The 18234-nt window shown below is 43.0% G+C and overlaps 1 protein-coding gene across 2 annotated transcripts in view; it reads right to left on the bottom strand.

Annotated features, from left to right (window-relative positions):
• Window positions 1–9555: 9555 nt before the first annotated feature.
• pex7 (peroxisomal biogenesis factor 7) overlaps window positions 9556–18234 on the bottom strand; it is a 55684-nt gene continuing 47005 nt past the window's right edge. The window contains exon 11 of one of the 2 annotated variants that reach the window (XM_084029967.1): window positions 9556–10064. In XM_084029967.1, the coding sequence (XP_083886093.1) occupies window positions 9987–10064 (78 nt within the window). In that variant the 3' untranslated portion in view covers window positions 9556–9986. The remainder of the gene's footprint in view (window positions 10065–18234) is intronic. The other variant, XM_084029966.1, reaches the window with a different exon arrangement.

Genomic DNA, 18234 nt, shown 5'->3' on the forward strand with positions numbered 1-18234 from the left:
AAAATGTAATTACAGTTATAGTTTAAATGTGTTTAAAGTAAATGAAACTAGGAGGCAACAACTCCACTTAGTTAGGTTTAGGAAAAGAGCACCGTGGATGAGTCACATGACTAAAACTAAAATTAAACGTTTGAACATGGGGCACAAACATCGGTATCATGGACTGTGGACCCTTCTCTTGTCTGTTGCTCTACCCATAATGCAGCAGGTGCATGTGTTTGGTGTGAGGATGAAAGAACAGAATGCTTTACAGCTACAGCGAATTCTGTCTTCACCTCACGCTGTAGACCTACCTCTCTCTCTCTCTCTCTCTCTCTCTCTCTCTCTCTCTCTCTCTCTCTCTCTCTCTCTCTCTGTCTTCTCAGTGCAGTTTAGTTCACTTCCAATCTTCTATATTGGCGTGACAGATTAAAGGATTTATATGATGAAATCAATCAGAAAATGAACAGATACAAGATTAAATTAACAGATTCTGTAAAGACACATTAGCATATGGCAGCAGCTCAGAACATAAAGTACAAGTGAACTCGTTGCTCATCGCCGCAGAAGAGGAGCAGGAAAGAGTTGGTCTTTTCCTCCCAATTCACTACATAGTCCATCAAATGTCAAGAAAGACATCTTGTTTGGTTGGACCAACAGGAAAACATCTTTGACAATAATATAAAACGGAGAAAGAACAAAGCTGAAAAACAAATTAAAAAATCTAACTAAGAATGCAAAAGACTTCACTAGGAGTGTGATATGAGCTACGAGATGGTAAACAATGACAATGTCTCCAGGAAGGGATCGTTAGCATTGTGCTGCAGTGCACATTCGATTAGAAACAGTTCTGTGGCTCCTGCATTTACCCAGCATACAGTGCTACCGCGCCGATGCTAAACAACTAGCGCCAATGCTAAATGGTTAGCACCAATGCTAAATTATTAGCACCTCTGCTGAATGAAAATATCCATCCATCGACTGTCACATGGCTGACATGTAGAGACAGATAGGTAACCAGTCTATCACAGGGCTGACATGTAGAGACAGACAGGTAACCAGTCTATCACATGGCTGACATGTAGAGACAGACAGGTAACCAGTCTATCACAGGGCTGACATGTAGAGACAGACAGGTAACCAGTCCATCACAGGGCTGACATGTAGAGACAGACAGGTCCATCCTGCATGTCTTTGGACTGTGGGAGGAAGCCGGAGAACCCAGAGAGAACCCATGCTAACACGGGGAGAACATGCAAACTCCACACAGAAGGAACCCGAACACCGGGAATCAAACCCAGGAACCGCTCGCTGTGAGGCGACAATGCTCCCCACTACAGCCCTGTATTAATATCCCCAAATGCAATAAAGTCGCTGTGTGTACTTTAAGGCCCTGACACACCAATCCGACGGCCGATCTTCGTCAGAAAAGGCAGTCGGACTGATCAGTCGGCTCCCGGCTCCCCAACACGGTCAAAAAAGTGCCTCGCACACACCTGAACGACTACCGACTTGAGGTGACAGTTTGCACTTGTGAGAGACGTACTGTTGTGGAAAAATTAATCTGCCCAATAAAGATCAACAACCAGGATCAGCTCTTTCTCCGAGGTTTATTCCACTAAGTATTCTCATCTGCAGAGGAGGGACTGGTCACCCCTGCCTTCTGATGCAAAGGATCAGAATCAGCAGGAACGACCCTGAGTCCAACAACAGTCTCCCTTTTGAGGAGGAGGAACCAAAGGACGGATCATGTCCTATCTTACGAAGACAAGATGTGCAGGCAAGGTCAAGATTTACAGAACACAGGCGTCATAGTCCTGAAATGATCTTATGTCAATGTGGCACTCATGTTCATATCATCTACAAACAGGCATTCATTTTCGTCATAGCATAACAGTCAGATGAGGAGATGCGGATCGAGTCAGCCTGACAAATATTCTGATTATAAAGTACAAACATCCAAAATTCCCATTACAGTACTGTCTCATACCAGCAGGTGGCGCTAATCTGTATTGTTGGCCAAAAAAAACGAAACCTGAAATGACCTAACATCTCTAGACCAAAACACAGAGCACGCATGCACGTGTTGCCATCGTCGCTAGTCAAAGGCTGGCACTCCACCAATCAGATTGGTCGGACTAAACGACTTGGTCGTGGCCGATTCGACATATGGAATCGGACGGACGACGGACGATGGCACAGAACCCAGAACAGACTCGTGTCACCGATGTGGGCAGACTGTCCGACGGCCGATAAACGTCTTGGTGTGTCAGGGAAGAGCGAGGCTCTCCACACATGTAGCAGAGGAGGGAAAGGTGGAGATGTTACCGAGTACAACTGTATCGGTAGTGAACGCCACGCTGAGGTGCTGATGGATTCAGTATTTGTGTGTTCTTCGCTAAACTAGACCAGCATATAATCAGTTAGGACAGACTCTCATTGTTCTCCGACCTCATGGAGGTGTATTTTATGTGGAGTGATCGCTGCAACACATTCTACCTAAAATAGCCTTTTAAAAGGTACGCTGCTTGTTTGCTGAGCAGTTTATTTTCATTTATTTACACATCTCATTGTGTTTGTGGTTAAAGCTCTGCAACAAGAGCACAAAGTCATCAACGTGACTCACTTTTTGAGACCTGGGGGGTATTCCAGAGACTCAACCAACTTTGAACCTAACCCTGAACTCTGAGTCAACCAACTGAGATGGGCAACTAATTCAGAACAGCTGTTCTGAATTAGTTCAATCAACTCTGAGTATGTACCATCGCTACCATCCTCAGAACAGTTCTCCTTAATACCTACTTAGGAAGCCTCCTCCATCCTTATGTCCTCACTCTCCTCTTCTTTGGACACTCTCTGTCCCCAATCTCATGACCAGCGCGATCATCTCCCTCCCCTCCCTGGCTGTCCGAACCTCTGTAAACCAACAGATCATTGTTGCGAGCGTCAGAGATGGAAGAAATCGGGCCAGCACGAGGACCTTGCTCACTACCACCACCTCCTCTCTGACTTCACCTCAACTGTTTCGGCAGCTAAATCTGCCTTCTACCTGGCAAAGATCAACCCTTCCGCCTCCAACCCCAGGAAACTCTTCTCCATGTTCTCCTCCCTCCTCACCCCTCCTACCCCTCCCCCTCCTTCCTCCCTTACTGCTGATGACTTTGCAACTTACTTTACCAAGAAAGTAAATGACATCAGCTCCTCATTCACGCCTATTCCCTCCCAGAAGACATCTCCCCCAACTCTCAACTCGGATGGTCTTACCAGCTTTAGCCCCCTCACCTCTGAAGACGTTCACGCACGTTACATCTAACCGTGCCACCACCTGCTCCCTCGACCCGATTCCCTCCTCTCTTCTCCAGGACATCTCACACGACATCTTGCCATTCCTCACCACCCTGATCAACTCCTCCCTCACCTCAGGTGTCATTCCAGCGGCTTTTAAGACAGCTACAGTGAAGCCTCTCCTTAAAAAACCCACCCTAGACGCTACTGACATCCAAAGCTACGGACATCCAAAGCTGCAGACCTGTATCTCTTCTTTCATTCCTTTCTAAACCCTTGGAACGTGCCGCCTACAACCAACATCATACCTGACAAATCGCACCTTTCAGGTCACATGGAATGGCTGTATGTCCAAACCCTGTTCTCTGGACACGGGTGTCCCTCAAGGCTCAGTATTAGGACCGCTTCTGTTCTCACTCTACACCAGATCACTAGGTTCTGTTATTACATCGCATGGATTCTCCTACCATTGCTACGCAGATGACACCCAGCTGTTCCTCTCTTTTCCCCCAACCTCTGACACTCACATTGCAACTCGCATCTCGGACTGTCTGGCTGACATCTCTGTCTGGACAACTGCACATCACCTCAAGCTTAACCTGAATAAAACAGAACTCCTCTTCATCCCAGGGAAAGACTGCCCTCGCATGGACCTGTCGGTCACTGTCGAGGGCATCACAGTATTGCCGTCGTCAACTGCGAGGAACCTGGGTGTAATCCTCGATGACCAACTATCCTGCACCCCCAACATCACTGCTGTGGCCCGATCCTGCAGATTTGCCCTCTACAATATCCGCAGGATTCGGACCTTCCTCACAAAGGATGCAACGCAACTCCTGGTCCAAGCACTGGTCATTTCCCGCCTTGACTACTGCAACTCTCTCCTGGCCGGACTCCCGGCCTCTGCGATTAAACCATTGCAGCGTATCCAGAACGCTGCAGCACGCCTTATCATCAATCTACCCAAATTCTCCCATGTGACCCCCCTCCTCCGTGACCTCCACTGGCTCCCTGTTGCAGCACGCATCCAATACAAGACGATGACACTGGCCTTCAGGGCCATCAATGGAACGGCACCCATCTACCTTCAAACACTGGTGAAACCTCACGCCCCGAAGCGAGCACTTTGCTCCTCTACTTCAGCTGGCCGGCTGGTACCACCATCGCTGAAATCAAACAAATGTCGCTCAGCAAAGTCCAGACTCTTCTCTGTTCTGGCGCCTCAGTGGTGGAACGAACTCCCTGTTCAGACTTCACCTCGACTCTGCATAGCATAACCCACTAACCCCCCCCAAAAAAAAAACCTTACCTTTGATCGTAGCACTGTTGCTCTTAAGGTATGATTTGCTGAACAGCTACTACTTTACTCAGACGAGGATCTAACACTTGTTCTATTTTTAGCTCTTATTTTATCGGCAATGATACGTTGTGGTTTCTTTGTTTCCTTCTTTTGACAAATGTACTTATTGTAAGTCGCTTTGGACAAAAGCGTCTGCTAAATGACCTAAATGTAAATATAAATGTATTTTACACAGCAATGTCTCTTAACATTTCAGAAAACTCCCGTTCGCAAAAAATCTAAAGAGCTCTGCAAAGAATCTGGTCGCTGATTATGTCCACAAAGTGAAATGTTGAAAATGTCAGAGAATATTGTTTAGATATGTGATCGGTGGGAAAACGGTAAATTAAAATCCTCTCCCGACGTAAAGCTGCTAGAATCACTTTTATTTCCATATCGATTAGGTTGACGAGGAAAGGACGGCAATTTTTCCAGAGTTGGTTCAGATTCAGAAAAAGGCAGAGACATGTCGGGAGAAACTCAGGGTTTGTTGAATAAAACCTGCCAGCGAGCAGGTTAGATTCACAGAGTCAGTTACTATGGTAAACTGTTCTGGAGTGGAAAACATAGTATCCCTCTTCTCAGGCTTAACAAACTCAGAGTTTCATCAAAAGCTGCTTTCTGGAGAAGAACAGAGAAGAACAAAGGGAGGAAGGCAGGTGACACGCTGCACCTGTCCTCCCTGCCTCCGGTGTGATCATGTGATCTCCTGAGAGGGACAGCTCATCGAACAGGTAGCGTGCTCCAGGTGACGACAACAAACACGATACTGGCATTGTAATGCCAACGCAGAGAGGTAAATACACTATAATTAGAATTAGACTGTTGAAACAGGAAAGAGACAAACTGTTCAAACCGTCTTTGTGTGCTGCAGCATGAAGACTTCCTTCAGCGGGACAAAGCCAGGACATGACAAACAATCACATAATCGATGGAAACGCTGCAGCTTTTTCTCTCTGTAGATAAAAGTGTTTGGATGTTTGCCATCACAGCGGAGAGCTGGACAGTATTTCTGGGAGTCCTCTTTATCAGGAACAGAGACATCACCGCCTCGCCTAACAGGCGTGGAAATGACTTGGACAATATTTTAATTGAAATATTTCATCAGAAAATCAGTTATGGGGCCACAAGGGGGGGAGATCCGCCCTTATCGAGCACAGACCATTAGCTTCTAATTAACACACTGAGGCCGAGGAGGACGGAGACGCTTTCACACGTGAGGAGATTAAGACGGGGCAGAGGATTTAGACCAGGACTGTAAGAACAAATGCAAGCATCTATTATTCCACAAACTACAGCTAATAAAGATTAGGCCGAGCAATTTCACTTCAAACCCAGAACAAACCTGAATCTGGATGTTCCAAATGAATATGGTGCACACAATCATAGTAAATGAATGAGAAGTAATTTGTATCTTGTAGTGCAGCAGGTACGTCAAACACCTCCTAATGTGCAATTAGAATGGACGTGTTTGAGCATTTTTATGTTACGTTTATGTGCTGAAGGTGCAGATGGATTTGTCAGACTGTACGCGTCGCCAACCCGTTGGTTTGTGTGTTCACCGTCTCACCATATTGGAATTTTTGCAACCAGTGAAGGAAGTGACCATATTTGGACTGTGGAGGAGCGACGGGTGGATCTGATGAACACAAGCAGCAGACCGGCACCCTTACTGGATCTGGATCCATCTGGATTCTGGTGTGAAGCTAGCTGTTACTTAGTTAGCTTCATAATTCAAGGTCAACTTTACAGCTAAATGTTAAAGTCATCTTAGTAGCTAGTTAGTTTCTGGTAGTGTGGCAGTGACCTGTCAATCACAAGGTAGTCCGCCCTTAAGCATCACCTGCTTTATGGTCTATTTGACTTGATTAAGAGAGAAGCAGAGTCATTTTCTCATAGACTTCCATGCAACCAGAGATGATTCGCCCCCTGGTGGCTAGTAATCCATCAAATTCATTTACTTTTTACGTAGTTTTAGAGCAGCTGCATATTTCATCCACCAATTATGACTCAACATGGTGTACTGAAACCAGAAGTCATACACTTTATTTTTTTGACTCACTTAAATCTTCCGTGTAATAAGAATTAATTATTAATTAATTATGAATTAATGTGATGCACCACCACAGCCTGAAATTAACATGCTTCTACTAAAGAGACACGTGTGTCCGGTGGAGGAGACTAGAAACAAGGAAGAATGATTAGCTCCGGACTCTTCTAACAGACTGTTACCTTTAACCGTCATACAAGACATTTATATCCATCTATTTTGTCTTATGAGAGATTATTTTTCTGGAGCTCAGAGTCTCACTGGAGCACCTCATCCTCTCATTTGAGGATCTTTGACAGACTGCAGCACTGAGCACAGAAATATAATTACGTTAAAATCAACTAAGAGGGGGATTTAAAAGGGGAGGAAGAAGAAGATATAAAAGGGGGCGGGAGAGAAGGAAAAAAGGGGAAAAGAAGGAATGATAATAGAAAAGAGCTAGAAATAGAAAACAGAGAGGAAAGGAAAAGAATATTAGGAAAATGAGGGAAAAAAGGAAAAGGAAGAATGAGAAGGGAGGGAAACAAATTGAGAGGAGAGGAGGGGAAATGAAAAGAAGGAAAGGAAAGGAAGGAAGGAAACTGAAGCTATTAAAAAGAGCGGGAGGAAAGAAAGGAAGTGAAGGTAAAGCAAATCACAGGACAGGAAATGTAAGGAAATTAAATGGAAAAAAGAAAGGCCAGAAAGTAAATGAGACAAAGAAATAGACGAGATGACAGAAAAGAAAGAGGTGAAGATGAAGAGGAGGGAAAAGAGGGCGAAAAAAGAATATCAACTAAAAGTATAAAGGAAAAGAAAAGAGTGAAAGTCACGACGGGAGAGGAGGTGAACAAGAAGATCGCGACAGGAAGAAGATAAAACGAGAGGAGAGACAAAAGCGAGTGGAGGAGGAAGAAGAGGAGGAGGAGGAGGAGGAGGAGGAAGAGGAAGAATAGGAGGAGGAGGAGGGGGAGGAGGGGGGGAGCGGCGTAGAGAATCTGTCTTCACAGTGTTTCTGCTCCCACAGAGCGAGGCTGGGTTTTCCCTGCACACAGATTGGCTGCAGGGCAGAGGAACCCTTCACGCATCATCAGCAGGAGAGCCGTGATTGGCTGCAGCCAGGACGAGTGGGGGAGCTCCGTACGACACACACCACCGCCGCCCCCATCATCATCGTCAGCATCATCATCTGCCTGGCACATTCCCTGACAACGGGGCTCTTAGAGGGGGGTGGACAAAACAATAGAAACACCCTCGGCTCATAACGTTTGCTTTATAGAGACTCCACCAATCAATATGTTTGTATATTGACCAGATTATGATGTGTGATGTGATCTTTTAAAGGTCCCATATTATGAAAACAGGTTTTCTCTGGTTTCTACACCTATAAACTGGTCCTCCCTGAGCCTGTCAACTCCCAGGATGAGGAAAACAAGCGACTGCTGCATGTGAACTATTTAAACCTGCAACCGTTGGTCCAGAAGAAGCTGCGTTTTACTCCAAATGTAATGAGTGCAGTTTATTTGTATGGGAACGTCATGTTGTAGCAGGCATGGAATCTGTAAAGTTGAAAAAGAGAATCAATGAATGTGACTTTAACAAGTTAATATGGGCCAACTCGTGCACACTGAGGTATTGTATTCAGTGCCTTTTCTGAGCACAAGCACCTCTTTTTCAACAATCATTCATTATGTGGCCGCCTCGAGGAAAAGCGTTGCACCCAGAGGATCTTTTTTGTGAGGCTGCTCCGAACACTTCAAGTTGTAAATATCTGAACTTTTCAGAAAAGCGTCTTCTGGCCGAGTCTGTGGTTGCAAAGTATGAAGCATCGTCCTCCGGCCCTCAAAACATTTGAAAATCAAAGAGTGTTCTGGTAGAATTGTGTGACTGATGAGATGGAGACGCAGTAAGAGCATTTCTCTTGATGACATCATCATCTTCATGTGATATTTGCATCTTTATTGAAGGCACTGCACATACGTATCATCATCGACAGCCATATCTACACTGATGGTATTTCAGTGGTGAAATTAGTCATAGTTGACATTTTTAAACAGAAAATCAGTGAGATAAAGGACGGAGCAGATAATGACATGAGTATTATGGATCACACGCTCTGTAAAACATCCTGATTTACATAATGAATTCACAGGAAAGTCAATACAACTTGTTCATCAAGTCACAATTAAACATGCTGGATATTTTCAGTCAGCGATGTAAATGAAATGCATCTCGGGGAACAAAGTCGGCTGTGAATGTGTGTGTGTGTGTGTGTGTGTGTGTGTGTGTGTGTGTGTGTGTGTGTGTGTAAGCACTGGTTTCATAGGGAGCTGTTATGGTAAAGGTTGGAGCATCTGTTCCCAAATTCAAGACAGATAAATGGATGCTGAATATAGATGCGTTGTGGGAAAAGTATGTAGACGCTTGTGATATTGTAATATATAATACAATTTAATATAATAATAATATGATGAGGCTCGATGGAGAATCTTTTATTTTCCCAGTGTGTGAAAAATCTGAAGTATGTTGTTTTCCTACAGTGGGATGTGCTAATAACTACCACGATGCGAACATCATATTATCAATCAACCAATCAGCTGATCATCACCTACCATGCTGAATCAGACAGATTTCACTGAAACACTATATTTCAATCAAATTATTTGGGGGGGTTTAGTGGGACTGGTCCTTATTTCAGCCGAAGCACTGTTTAATAGTAATACTCACAAAATGTCTTGACATGAATTTCTTTTTTTTGTCATTCAGTGCGACTTTGAAGCTACTGTATTCTAATGAGAAGTATGGTTGGTGCTGCACCAGGTTTTCTTTTCTGTGCGTTGGGACGACATTAGGACAAAGTGTCACAAAGCGTCACTTCACACAACGTGGCATCGAACGTCGACCTCGTGGTTGAAAGTCAGTATGTTGTTGGACTGATCCACCGCAATAAGTTGCCTTTCTCAATATTTAATACTAGCATTCACAGGGATGCATTTAATTCAGGTTTATACCAAGAAAAGGATCCTAATTTACTTTCCATCGGCATGTTTTCATGCTGAGAGACGCAGAAAAAACTGGCAATTTACGTGCGTGTCCACAAAATCAATAGATTGCATTTTGTGATTATTCCCTGACCTGCCATGAGACCGGGCCGGTTTAATGTGCTGCAGGACTCCCTGGAACCAAATTGAAATACCAAGTGGTTCACTGTGAAGAAAACTAAAGAGAAGACAGTGTGTTTCTACTTTGATGCCAGCACTGTCAACCGTGAGTCACTTTCTTTCAGTTCTTCTTTTCAGTCAAATTAATGAATTATGTCAATATTGAAAAATTAAAGTGAAATGTGTGCGTGTGTTAGTGTGTGTGTGTTCCAGCAGAAAGACAGGTAGGTGTGTAGATCTTCACCGTCTCATCCCAGGAACAGTCCACCACCTGCAGACAAAACACACAGCGTTAGAGTGAAGTGCCTTGCTTCAGAGCACGTCACCAATAGTAGTCGCTCGGTAAGTGGGCAGCAGGTCCAGTCGGGGTTTTAAGCTACAACCACAGACTACACCAATGGTCTCGCCAAGACCATGGAAACGCATCCTAATATACTTCATGTTGCTGTTTTCCTCCTGAGCAACAAGTACACAAACCACTCGTATGAAACGTCACTATTCACAACCTGCCATGAGACTGTATAGAATCAATTAAAATGTACATTTTCATTACATTTCATTAATTCTTCTTAACGAGAAAATAATGAAAATCAACAGGGCGAATGTGGAACAAGCTAATAGAGAGAGAGATAAAAGGTAAAAACAGAGCAGACTCCAGCTGCTTTATGATCATTGGATTGAATGCTGTCAACTGTCGGAGGACAAAGAGTAAAAGAGAGACGTGGAAACGCTCTGCACACCAGAGTAGGGTCAATAATCCTTCTTCTTCCAGTGAAATAAAGTGACGTCCTCTGAGCTCCCTGTGTCGGCGCTGCAGGTGTGGACACTCGGTGAGGACGGACGGCTGAGAGACGAGACGCCCGGTTCTCCGTCTCCTCTGGCACACACTGACATCACAGTGTTCCACCTAAATGACCCTCCATTATCAGTCCTGGAACAAAGGCATTTAGAGGCTGCAGGACTCCACTCTAAAGACCCAAATCTGTCTCCTGTCCTTTATCTGTCGTCCTTCCTCAGTTTCCAGGAGTGGACACAAAGGCAAAGGACAAACTGTATAGAAATGACTTCCTGTGACAAAGTTTGCATCAGACCCTCATTTCGTACAATAGAGTGGTGAAGTCCCGCCATTCTATTTCCGGTTTAAGGACCTCTATATGAATTTGTGATGCATGTTTCTATGGCGAGATGGAAATTATTTTCTGATCCCGTTTGAATTGTACCATAAATTTCACATATGTTGTTTGTGGTTTTTAAAGATAGTTTTCCATACAACTATGATTCATGGTTATGATTAAGTTTGATAATGGCAGGATTTATGTGAGGCCACTTTGTGAACTGCAGCTCTTCGCTGCTCTCTCGACGCGAATGATATCCGTCAGTTTGAACCAGCGATTCCTCGTCTTCTACAGCCTTAAACTGAACAATTGCTCAATAAACGGTCAAACTCTTCACATGAAAAACATTAATTTAAATCCACAAACAACATATTTCTAATTTGGGGCATAAAACGACTGGGACCAGCAAATAATTATATTATCTGCATTGAGACTCATACATTTTTTACGATCTCAGACGTCCCATGGGAGTCTAGCGGAAGGGGCGGGACTTCGCCACTCTATTCATCCTCTTGCTTCAATCATTCACTTCCTGTCTCAGGGCAACAAGATGCAGATCGACTGTAAGCTTTCATCATGTCCACTCTCGTGGAAAAGGCCAAGCAGAGAAGTACAACTTGTGTTGGAGGGAAGGACAATTGATACAAAGCTGTTTCCTATTGTAATTCTACATTTCCTATGCTTTAAATGCGTTTAAAACGTAGACCTGCGTCATCCAGCGGTCTGATTTTACCCCGTTTTTATGATAACAATTGTCAGGAGAGAACATTCAGTCCATATGACCGCTTTTCTCTGGATTCTCATGTTTTTACCTGTAATTGCCGGTTCCTGACGACCATTAGTGCTCACAAATCATCAACTTGTTTGGTTCAAGTGCAATCTCCCTCTCCACATGTATCTATCCTTCCAACACATCGAATAGAGTCTAAAAATGAAAGATAAACTTTGGTCTAGAGTTTCCTGCTTTCAAAACAAAATATATTCTTCAACAATCTCGATAAGGAGACGTTGAAGAAACCAAACTGATAACTGTTAATTGAGAGTGAGCTATTTAAATACATCATCTCGGGCTTTGGGACATTGCAATGGACATTTTTGTAAACCAAATAATTGATTAATTGAGAACATAGTTTGTGTTGGAAATCACTCACTGTCTATGTGTAGGACTATATAGTGAGCTCATCAGCATTACAACGTTCCAGATCAACAGTGGCTGGTGGATCAACCATAATAAACACTGACATATGCATGCATGCATATCATGCTCAGCTAGTGACCAGCGGTTGTACACACTGAATTATGGGATACTTTGAGTCCACAACAGAGGGCCCGCGGGCTAACTCCAGCCTGCCGATCAGTTCTGTTTACAGAGAATTTAAGAATTTAAAGCGTAAGGAGAGAAAGGATGTGTATGTATGTCATCAGCCGCTCCCTCTTATACCAGCCCAGAGTCACTTCCCCTCCGCCAGACTGTCTCGTGTGTTGTTCCTAGCTAGCCAGCGGTTTCCAGCCTGTTTGAATCTGAAGATTTCCACCTTCTCATTTTCGTCTGCCTGATCTGCCTCCCTGGTTTGGTGTTGGAATGAATAAAACTGTTTGGGACACTCAGCTCTGAAGTGGTGCTTTTGGGTTCTCTGTTTTTATGAGTCGTGACATAAATAACAAATATTTTGTCCCTTAAATCCTTCATAAAAACAAATTCATAACTGATAACGTTAAAAAGGTTTTTCTGCATCTATGATCCGTTCGCGTCAGCATGAATGCAAGATATACACAAATCTATAATATTATAATCCATTCCATGCTGATCAGTAATCTGGAGCGCAGGAGTGACAGTCAGTTACTATGGTTACGTGGGCGCTCTCCCTCTCTGTCGCTCCGAAACTTTCTGACAATAAGCCATTCTTGATACTTGGTTTTCATAGCAACTTCAATCTAACTCATCAACACGAGTGCAGGCGGTTGTTTGATCCAAAAGTTTAGGCTGCAGGAAATTTGTTTTAAATTACAGTTTTTTTCTCAGTATCCCTCATATTTGGTCCCCCTTATCAAGGCAAGGAGGAGCATAGCATTATTTTCTTATGATAAGAAGAAATAACTGGGGTGTATGTCAGAAATACTACCCAACAAACACAAATCATTGGGTCGGGTGGATCAGGTAAATGTTCAGCCTTAGCTTTCTGAAAACGTGGCCCCCTTATGGTAGTTGGATAGCCCTGATATAGGGTATAATAATCCTCACTTAACATTCACACAGCACTGCAACATGGACACAGCCTCATTCTTTGCAGATGAATTGTTAATGAAAGTAACTTTGCAGTGACAAGTTTGTTTTAAGAATAGCAGGTAAAAAACAGAGATGCTTCCACCTGTAAAGTGGAGGACAACATACAGCTGTGTCCCACCTGCCTGTCCTCGCTCTATAATCAAGTGTGACGTGGCTATCTGCTGGATTATATGTCTCTGTAGGGACGTGGCTATCTTCTAAATAACATGCTTCTGTAGGGATGTGGCTATAATCGGAATAACTTATTTCTGTAGGGCTGTGGCTATCATCTGAATAACATGCATCTGACTGGCACACATCATCTGAATAACTTGTTTCTGTAGGGATGTGGCTATCATCTGAATAACAGGTCCTCTGCTCACAGCTTTCAAAGCAAAACACTGGTTCCGCTTCACTTTCCCCATGAGCAACATAAAGACACTTTATTATTCATATAATTATGTCATCTTATATTGCCACAGTTGTTAGAACTGGGCTTTGTGTTAAACAATGAAAGGGAAGCTGCAGCCTCCTGAGGAAGTGGGACTGTCGATACATGATTGGTTTGAATCCAAACGGAGAGAAACCTTGGTCCTTGCTGTCATTCTGCAGCAGGTTTTTCTTACTATCTTGTTTGCATTTTGGGTGTGAAGGACCTAAAAGCTTGCTGACAGCACAGCCAATACATACCGAATACCGTAAGCTCAGTCAGGAAATGTATGAACCTGTCAGAGTTGTGTCATAATTCAGAATAATCCATCACTGTGACAGACAGGGGTTGTTCAAATCTGTCAAAGTTTATTTTACCTGTCGTATTCATTACAAACCTGTTTGCTGTTGTTTGTGTGTGAGTTATGAAACGCTTACTATCACACAACTATCCGCTGGATCCAATTGAAATATAAAAAAAAAAATTAAAAAAAAAGTTTACCATCTGTTGGCACTCTGCTGAGCTGATTCACTTGTACGACATGTTTGAGATTTCTCATGAGCTTTATTTAGAAGGAAAAAGGATTTGTTTTCTTGAATTTCAAATTGAGTGTTAAAGGTCTTAGTAGCTAATTGCATTGGTAGCGTTGGAGTTAGACCCTAACACTTGTTCTATTTTTAGCTCTTACTGCATCGGCAATGATACGTCGTGGTTTCTTTGTTTCCTTCTTTTGACAAATGTACTTATTGTAAGTCGCTTTGGACAAAAGCGTCTGCTAAATGACCTAAATGTAAATGTAAATGTAAATGTAAATGTAACGACCTGTCAATCACGAGGTAGCCCCGCCCCCTAAAGCATCCCCTGCTTTCTGGTCTGTTGGACTAAATGAACATCATGCTGGATTGAAGAAGACTTGAGATTGAGATCATAAACTCAATAACTCAAGAGAGAAGTAGGGTCATTTTCTCACAGACTGTTTTTGACTCCACTGTTTTTGTAAGGGAGTCGCCCCCTGATGGCCAGTAGAGAGAATGCAAGTTTAGGGTACTTCAGTTTCGGCTTCACCTGTCCGAACCGGAGGTTGCCGCTTAGTTGTGATGCGTTCCAGAGGCGATGTTGGTTGTGGTCTACTATGACACACTACATGGGATCAAACCATTGATTGTTGCCAGCTATGCTCATTATCGTGATCTGATCTGAGACGGCTGTTATGCTAAAAGGCTGAGGAGTCTCCTGGAGTCTTAACCAGGGATTAAGTGACAGCTGATCGGCCTTTTACTAGTCCGCAATATTAAGCAGACATGGTGTTAGTTTCACACAGGTTTATTAGGTTTTTTTGGCTGCAATGAAAGCATGCAGACGGTTGGCTCTGAAATAGATGGATGACCGGGCTTTGCGTGTGTGTGTGTGTGTGTGTGTGTGTGTGGTCGCCACAGAATCACCGTCCCTCCCCACCATTAGGCTTCCGTCCTGCTCCTTTTGTTCTCCCTTGAATCAGCGAGTCAACAAGCAGCGCGGCCTTCCAGGGCATGAGTAAGCAAAGTAGTCATGCAGTGAGTCAGCCATTGAGGAGAGGAATGCCCTTCTTTAATTAACTTTAACAGTCGGCCGTAATGGAAAGGCACACACAGCAGCCAAGACTGCAGCAAAAGCACAAAGAAAGAGAGAAATGGCAAGATATGTAATGAGGAGAGGAGGAGCGCTATAGAGGAGGAGGAACACAAGAACACAAGACGAAAGGGAATATAAAGGTTCAAAGTCTGACTAATATTCAAAGTCTGCTTTTTAATTTCAAATAACGAGGAAAAAGATGAATGAAGAAGAATAATTAAAACACTAATAAGCTTGTGGCACACGGCGGTCAACCGGTACAATACGCATGTTATCACTCATGAATTGCCATGGTAACGGTGCGTTGAGTGGCAGCTCTGTGACACTTCACCAGTGACAGATGCATTTTGAAGCTGTGATGTTGAGAAGTGTGGCTGTATGAGGTTCTTCTGTTGAGCCCAAAACAAACATGACAACAAACAAGCTATTCCCCTCAAACATCACATCAGTGACGGCATGTCAATATATGCTCGTTACAAGCATAGCGTCTTCTCAACATTAAACAGGAAGTTAGGCTTAACAAAACCTCAGTTAGGTTGAAGAAAAGAGCGTGTTTGACGTTAACTTGACCTCATCACACACACACACACACGCACGCACGCACGCGCGCTCCTCTCTTCCTATTATATGAATCTATCCCATAATGCAGTGGGTCATGTATCACATACAAACACTTGCACGCTAAACGGGCGTCGGTGTCAGATACCAAGGAGACCTGAACAAGCTGCATTACTTGATGTCTTGGCGGTGAGAACAAGGAGACGGGAAACTGAATCTGTTATCTACGCTCTCTTGAAAGCCAGCAGACTCCAAGGCAACGACTTAAAAGTCCAAAACCCAAAGATATTCAGTTTTTGATGGAATGAGAGAGAAATTCATCAAATGGTCACATTGAGAGGCAGGAACGGAAAAATAGAAAGTATTGACAAACTGACTAACACACTGTCAGTTTGGGAATTTGTTGCATATAGAATAATGACCGAAGGTCTATATCCCACAACATGCAACTGTATACAACTGTAGTAGTAGTAGTAGTACTTAGCAGTAATGTTACTGTGGCACGATTGTTTTCTATAAAATGACTAACCTGCAAATGGTTGTCATCCTGCATTCTTGTATGATCTATCACCTCATCACACGCACACACACACACACACACACACACACACACACACACACACACACACACACACACACACACACACACACACACACACACACACACACACACAGTAAAGGTCTTTATGCCTCGTGTGTGTAAGTATGTGTGGTTTGGCCTGTAGTAGTATAGAAAGGTGATCCATCAGATCCACGTGGCTACGCCTGGATAGGAACGCAGACCCCACCAGTGGAGGGTGATAAAAGCAAATGAGCACTGATATCATATAATTAAAAGACAACAGCAGACCAGAAGAAAAAAATCTGAGGGAAGGAAAAGGATGGAGGTGATGAGAGTAGAGACAGTGTAGATTGGCCTGATGTCAGGATTACTAGACCAGACAGCCATGTTTATGGAAATTAAGTGTGAGTTCACTGTGAGGTTTAGAAAACAACATGCTAATACAGCACAACATTCCCCCAAATCCTCTTGTGTAGGTTTAGGAAAAACGTAGTCACATGAGGCTGAGCCATTGGTGTTAGTGTGAACAGAAGACTTAAAGGGTCCAATATACATGTAGCCCCATTAACATGGAGGTTTTAATTTGTGTGTCCCAAAATGATCCCAATAAACCTTTCATTTGCAAAATATTTCCAATGTGTGTCCCTGTACACAACACCGATATATTGACTATATCACAACCTGATGGACTGTTTATTTACATATTTATGTATTTATTCAAAATATTCTTGGTTTAGGATAGAGGACCCCACAAAGAGGTTTTCTGCAGCAAACTCACATTCAAGATTTGTCTTGTTGAGGATGAAAAGACACAAAGGCACATCGACACGCATGTAACCACCCACATGGAGACATGGCGGCTCCGGTCAGTGGTTTCCATGGAGAACAAAGAGCTGACTCAGCCACTCACAATTATGAGGAACAGTAGATCACACATGGACCAGAGTTACTGCACTGTGACTTTACGAAGATACGGACCAGATGTGATCGGGAATATTTGAAGGCTTTAAGGTTCTCACTTTGCTCATGTGTTGAAAAAAATCAAGTACAATGAATGTAAAAACACAATGAACATGTAAAAACATAGTTTTACATTTGCATTTACAAAACTCTTAATTTTCAGTAATGTTATATTTTTTTAGTATTTAGCTGTGTCCTTAATTCTCCCTATAAATAAATGAATACATATGGTTCAGATCATATTCATCTGTTGTTTAACAGTTCAGTTTCAAATATCAGGTTCATTCATTACAGTAAGTGCAAGTTACTACTAACAAGCAGGAAAAAGACAAGATTGGTATTGTACGTTTCTGCAAACTACTAGAATCAAAAATATGTTTCAGAAATGAGTTTCATATGAGCCTTGCATCACGTTTGGAGCATTAACGTTGTGAAACGATTGTTAAGCTCTAAGCAAAAAAAGTAACAATGTAAATAGTGTAAATTGGACTTTCTCACATAAAGCGTGAAGGCATTGTTTTTCTGTTAGTCGAGATGACATCACGCCACAAAAGTTATGTTTCGGCAACATGAACGAACGTTAGATTCACATTAGGACATTGGGACTATTTCCTGAACTGCCATTAGACTGAGCTGAACATTTTTCCTGGAGATTGGGCTTTTATACTGAAATTTGAATTCCTGTTTAAGCTTTGACCAATTTATTAATAAACAAGTCAGTATTTTATTCCTCTAATTTTATACTTTTTTGCATTATTCCAATGTGACTTGGAATAACTTGAGAATGTGTTATGAGGTTACACTGGAAAACCCTTAAGAGGGTCTTCCCTACTTGCTGATGTGATTTATGAGGAGAGATTCCCCGAGGAGATGACGTGTAGACAGAAAAGATAAAGGAGGTGGAAAAACAAAAAGATGGAGATGGTGGGTCGAGGCACA

Source organism: Eutrigla gurnardus, assembly GCF_963514095.1.
Source record: "Eutrigla gurnardus genome assembly, chromosome: 16".
Taxonomy (NCBI): Eukaryota; Metazoa; Chordata; class Actinopteri; order Perciformes; family Triglidae; genus Eutrigla; species Eutrigla gurnardus.